Source organism: Lichenostomus cassidix, chromosome Z (assembly GCF_008360975.1).
Source record: "Lichenostomus cassidix isolate B80296 chromosome Z, HeHo_3.0, whole genome shotgun sequence".
Taxonomy (NCBI): Eukaryota; Metazoa; Chordata; class Aves; order Passeriformes; family Meliphagidae; genus Lichenostomus; species Lichenostomus cassidix.
The window spans coordinates 71,797,149-71,803,764 of NC_139511.1; the positions used below are offsets into that span (position 1 = coordinate 71,797,149).

The 6,616-nt window shown below is 39.0% G+C and overlaps 1 protein-coding gene across 4 annotated transcripts in view; it reads left to right on the forward strand.

Moving 5' to 3' along the window:
* The window catches only part of SETBP1 (SET binding protein 1), a 269,168-nt gene extending 262,926 nt beyond the window's left edge, over positions 1-6,242 (forward strand). For all 4 annotated transcript variants that reach the window (XM_085043350.1, XM_085043351.1, XM_085043352.1 and 1 more), the window contains one exon: positions 587-6,242. In XM_085043350.1, the coding sequence (XP_084899476.1) occupies positions 587-1,143 (557 nt within the window). In that variant the 3' untranslated portion in view covers positions 1,144-6,242. The remainder of the gene's footprint in view (positions 1-586) is intronic.
* The last annotated feature ends 374 nt before the right edge of the window (positions 6,243-6,616 follow it).

Sequence of the window (6,616 nt, forward strand, 5' to 3'; positions counted from 1 at the left end):
GTGACCTTGGCAAGAGACTTAACTACTTTGGACTTCATTCAGATCTAAAGTAAGTGATCTGAACCAGGAGTAAGCTTACTTTGGGGACCATTAAAGTCAATTATATGACTGAGTAGTTTCAGCTAGTATCTGCAGACACGATAGTACAGAAACCCAGGCAGGGTAATGGATTTGCCACAGATGAAGTGACCCACACATCTTGTCTCTGCCCACTAGTTCCAGTAACAAACACTTCTCATACTAACGGGCATTCATGACGAGAATTAAAGGCTGAATTGTAGACATTGTATATCTTTGGGGTACAGAGGGTGTAATAGTTTAGGTGGGCCAATATGACAGCTATGGTAAGCTTCCTTCCCTCCTACCAGAGGTAGAAAAATGAGAATAAACCAAACCCATGCTAAAACATTGCTGTAGCAAAAGCTTTGTTGCTTTGGAAGAGGGAAGAGGCAGACAGAAATCTCTGAAGATTACTTATATCAAAGTTGTGTTTTCATCAGCTCTTTAAGATGCTGGAAATGGTCTAAGAAGGGTTTCCAACACTGTTGTTTGACCTGCTCATGTCTCTCTCCTTGTCTCCCAACAGCCAGCTCACCACTGAAGAAAAGGTTCAAGCGCCGTGAAATTGAAGCAATCCAGTGCGAGGTGCGCAAGATGTGCAACTACACCAAGATCCTGTCCACCAAGAAGAACCTGGATCATGTGAACAAGATCCTGAAAGCCAAGCGGCTGCAGAGACAATCAAAGACAGGCAATAACTTCGTGAAGAAGAGGAGGGGGCGTCCTCGGAAGCAACCCCTTTCCTTCGACGAAGACTCCAGAGACCAAATGCCCGTTCTGGAAAAATGCGTTGACCTTCCGAGCAAAAGAGGTCAGAGACCAACACTCAACCCTTTGATATTGGAGCAAGCAGCCACTCAAGATACAATCATGGCCACCATCGAGGCTGTCATACACATGGCTCGAGAGACGCCACCCCTGCCGCCTCCTCTGCCTCCTCCACCCCCTCCACTCCCTCTCCCTCTACCCCGGGCTCCCCGGGTTGGGAAAAGGAAAAACAAGTCTCCGCAGGAGGAAGAGGAGGATGTGAAAGTGAAGCGGCACCGGAAAGGCAGAGGGAGCGAAAGTGAAGGCCTTCCCTAAGGCCAGTGCACCTCGTCAGATGTTGGGTGCCCGTAGTGGAGCACGCCAGGACTGGGGGACAGGAGGTGCACAGTCGGCCTCACCCCTTTGGCAGCACCAGACTGACCTGTCCCTTCAGCAGCCAGAACTCATTGCAGAGAGCTCTGCCAGCTGGGGCTCACATCTTTCCTCTTCATCGCTTTGACCCAAGCCACCCCTCCAGAAAAGAGGGGGGAAAGGCGCGGGAAAAGTGGGGGATACAGGGGAGGAGGATGTGTGTCAAAGTTGGATAAAGCATGAACTCTGCCGAGTTTCCAAAACTAATCTGAATCTCAGCATTGCTGTTCTCATACCGTACCCGGAGGCGGGAAGTCATCCTCGCGGAGATCTGAACGTTGTCACGAAGGGTGCATGCTCGACTCTGATTCTATTTGGTGGGCCAGGTGAAACTAAGAGTAACTTTACCATAGTATAAATCACTGTTAAAAAAAACAAAAAAAAGAAAAAAAGAGAGAGAAAGGAAGAAACAAAGAAACAAAGAAACAAAGAAGAAAAAACCCAACAAAAGTAATGTAATTTTCTCAACTGTGATATTGGTTATAATCTGTTTGATTTTTTTTTTTTTTTTCCAGTTTTATATACCTACCAGGCTTTGGGACAGCATAAGCCAAAATGCCTGGCTCCTGTTAGAAGTATATATTTCTTTTTCATTTACTTGCCTAGTTACAACTAGCTGCAATATAGGCAATAGAAAATTAGAGCCTTACACGCGTGCACACTCATTCCGAGTGCTATCCCAAGAAGATGGAATATCACGGCATTTAAAATAAGGTATACACAGATATTCAGCTACGGTAGCACGTTTATATGAAGCAACTTGGCAATGGCATGTGAAAAAGGGGTCATCCATCAGCCAAGTTGTTTTGATGCTCGGTACATATGAGTAGAGAACAGCAAGACACTTCTGGGGAATAGTTATAGTAAACATGGAAAAAAATCACCAAAAAAAGAATATAAAAAAGATAAAAGAAAAAAAATAGGACAGAAAAAAATAGAATAAAAAACAGGGCCCAAATCTACCAAGTTTTTACCACCTGCAATTCCCAGTGAAATTGATGGGAAAACCAGAATATTAATAATTTGCATTGGGTAGTAATGCCTTGATATTATCTTTTAAAGAAAATAGATAAAGTAGATTGTTTTAAAAAACTATAGAACAAACCCTATGGATAATAGATCCTTTCTTGGCAATTATTTCTGAAAAAAAAAAGAAAAGGAATAAGTGTTCTTATCTGAAAATAGAAATAAAAAATGTTCAAAGGGTATCACCACTGCAATTGTATTAATGCCACTTTGGACATGTTCTCCAAGTTGTGGTTGCCTTAATAAACTAAAAAATAATTTTTTTTTTGTACATAATGTAATTATAAAGCTCTCAGTCTGCATGGATGCAAACTGTGTGTGACAAATCGTCTCTTTAAATGGTCAGTTCAAATTGTACATTTCTCATTCGAGTTGTCCGTTAGCCATTGATTTAACTTGGGTAAAATACCCAAGATCCATTTCCACAGCCCAATTAAAATATTTAGATAAAACAAAGACTGAACAAAAAGCTGTTCCATTGCAGTGTCAATGCTTTTTAAAAAGAAAGTCAATTGTTGAAATTGGAAATAGGTACTTGCAACTTTATTTCCTTTCTTTTAAAATCCTGCGGTGCACTCAACACCTTGCACAGCAAGATGGATATTAAAATGAGAACAGGGAGGGAAGATTCCAGTAAGGGAGGGGGATTGGAATTATTTAATGGTTCACAAGCCAAATGCTATTCCCTTTCTTGAGAAATCTTGAATTGGTTTATTGCCAAGGAAGCTTCATATAGCACGACACTAAAAAAACAAAACAAAAAAAAAAAAAGAAGAACTACAAGAAAACCCCACCAAAAAAACAAAACAACAAACCCAACAAAAAAGTCCCCACAAAAAAATATTGTGTTTCTATTCTGTTATTTATTTACAAAAATCATATCAAGACTATGGTGTTAGAGGAACACTGTAAACATACAACTCGTTATTTTTTAGAGACTGATTTTTCTTCTGTGATAGCACCTTAGCTTATTAAAACTGAATGCATATGGGGATAGGATTGCGTCGGGGAGCTGGAAGAGGGGATGTATTTTTTTTTATTTTTTAAGACTGGAACAAATTTTGAGATCCTAACTCCTTAAAACTGATAAGAGGGATCGCAGAATTTTGTTTCCGATTTGTTTTTGCATCATTCATACCTATTTGTGCTTTTTATTTTCCAATTAATGCAGCTTAGAAATAAATTGGCTGGTTGCTCGTTCTGTTAAAACCAATTTTGCTTTTCAGCTCTCTTGAATTAGCACAGTGTTACTGACTGAAGTTGTTGGCCTGCATAAAAAAACCCCTAAACCTCATTGAACTCCTCTCTTCCTCCTTAAAATGCATTGGATTGAGGTTTAGTTAACTTATAAATCTCTGGTTTCCAACCTCCTTTGGGCCTGAAAGTAGGTGACAGCCACTTAAAATGACAGAAAAAAATCTTAAGTTTGGTATTCCAGGTAGCTGAAATTAAGCCAGACAGCTTATCCTTAGTTTTATCTCCAGTGATGTCTTTGCTGGCATTGAAGGACATTTCAATGCGTAGCGAGTGAAGGAAAGGTCTGAAGGCAACAAATTCTGTCACTGAATGCCCATTGTGGCTTCAAGAGGGTCAGAGTGCCCATAAGGGCAGGATTTGGGCTGGACCTTCCTGGACACACTGAGATACAACTGCCCCAAGGAAGGATAATTGAGTGGCTGCTGCCTCCCATGCTCCTGAGCTTTGGGAGAAGAATACTCTTATCCTTCCAAAAAGTGCTATCCAAAAAGCTGCTAGAGGCACAGTGTTTAAGGAGAGCATCCACTTGGAGGGAACAACCCCACAAACCCTTCATTGGGCAAAAAACATGAAGAGGTCCTATTTGTCCTAGAGAAACCAAGTTCAAGACTTGGTAGCTGAAAGCTGTCAGCACAGGATGGGCTCTACCCAGAAGCTCAAAGCTTTATTTTCATGACAGGAAGGTGCTGGTGGAGGGTGGTGCTGTGGTCCAGCCTTGGCTGTTTGTCCACACCACACCCTCATTTCGCTGGTCCTGGGTTGACGGGAAGAGTAGCTTGTTAGTGTCATAAAAAACAGAGTGAAAATACTGTTAGATGGCACTCAGAATTTGTGTTCTGCATGTTGCATAGTCTATAAAGATGATAAGCAAGTTGCTGACAGAATAATATTATAAGGCGATGTACTACATGCAGATCATAAAGGATTTAGTTTTAGGGCTTAAGGCTAAAATCCCACTCCTGCGGTTTATTACCCAACAATATTCCAGTAATGAGCTTTTTGACTTTTTTCCCTTACCACGAGGAAGATTTACTGAGGAACTCTCTAGATTCTCTCCACACATTTCCAAATACTGTATAAAACTGGGGTGAAAGCCCTTTTGCTTACTAAGACCAAAAAAACCTTTCAAACACCTCCGCTGTGTCACAGATTAACACACATCTCAGCATGCTTCAATAAAAACAAAAAACAGTATCACGTGGCTGTGAGCCATATGATATCAGGCCACGGGTTTGCATCCACTCTGTGGGTCTTGTATTCCTCAATCCAGTGTAAAACCAGAAATGGGGATATATATTCAGGGAGAGAGGAAAAAAAAAAACAAAACATTACCACTTGTGTCTCCAAGACCTTCATGCTGCCAGTTTTCTTGAGCCCTTCAATATTAAATTTTCTGTGAAGCACCTTGCATGTTTTTGGATAATTGTAGAAAAAAACAAAAAACAAAAAACAAGCCAAAACCAACCAAACAAAGAATATGGAAAAAATAAATTAAAAATATAATCACCAGCTACCCAGGTATCCTACAGCATGGCCCATTTGGCAGCAATGCTGTGAAACGTAGAATATCCTACTTGTGATTTTTTGGGTAGCAAGTGGTGCAATGAGGTGCTGGTTCATCACTAGGGCTTCTGAGCACCAAATAATGCACCAAATAAACAGAAATCACTGTTCCAAACACAAGGATTTCCCTAACTCTTATTTTCACAGGCCCTGATTCAGGACTGCACTTAAGCACATCTAAGGAGCATCCTGAAGAGTAAGAAGAACAACTGAAAAAATACAGGGAAAAGGGAAACAAAACAAAACAAAACAAAAAAAAAATAGAAAGAAAAAAATCTTAAAAACAAAACTAGGATGTTTTCTGAATTGAAAAAATAAACATCTTACCCTTGTAATGTCTCTTTTTTCCATATTATCCAAAAACTGGGGTGCAGAAGTTCTGAAATAATTAGAAGCACATTTCAAGAACACATATTGGAGATCTCTTTAAGATGCCTGCCTAGGCTGCATAAAACACTACATAGAAAAAAAAAGAAAAAGAAAAAAAATATGAAAACATGAAAAGAGCTGCCAATTGGACAACATGGGGAAGCAGTTCAATCCCATGTTGGTTTGTTTTACTTTTCTTTTTCTTTATTTTTTTAAGCTATTTCTTAAATAATAAATGCACATGAAGTGTTAAATATGTATATAATGTATTTCAAAAAAATTAAAAAATCAAACGAATGGGGCACAAGATTGTTCTATAAGTCGTGCTGGCTAATTTTTAGTTTGTATTCATAAGTGGTTTTTAAAAGCCTTTTTTAAAGTGTAATTTGCATGTTCTACTTTGATTGTATGTAAACATATTTTAGAGCAAAAAAATGTATTTGTATTTTATTGAATATAGAGGCAAGAAAAAAACTTGTACATTGTTTGAAATGTTCTTTTTGTAACAGTTTTTATTCATGAAGCATTTTTGTACATTTAAAAATGGATATGGACTTGATGTTCTTTGAGGCTTAGATACATCTGGCATGCTTTAATGTCATGCTCCTTCATGATCTTAGATGTTGGTTTTTAAACATTTTTTTCTAAAACAAAGCTCAGTCTTTTCGCTACCAAATCAGGTTAGCACAGTATAGAGCACTTAACTAAAAAAAAAAAAGAAAAAAAAAAGTTAATCCTATTCATATGTTATTCATTGTGTGAAATTAAAGGAATTCAATTCAGTCTAACATGAGTTGTGAATTCTTTTGTCTTATTTTCCATCTGTTTCCCATCACTAAGGAGTTTAATAGCTTTTGGGATACTAATACCATGCATTCACAAGCCCTCTTTATGGTAATGGAGAAAAACATGCTTTGGTTCTGGTCTTTTTTCTTTTCTTCATTTTTTCTTTTTTAATTTTTCCCACAATATCCTTAAAAGTTAAAAATGGACTGTGCCACGGGCCCCATGGGCAAAAGTGGGATTCACACTTTAGTGCTGTGCCTATCACTAACTGGACAGAAACATCTCTGGTCCAAACTGTGTCCTCAGGCACCAGCAGAGTAGAATTTGCCACCCAGGTGGGATTTCCACTCCAGAAGCAGATGGAGCATCCCTCTCC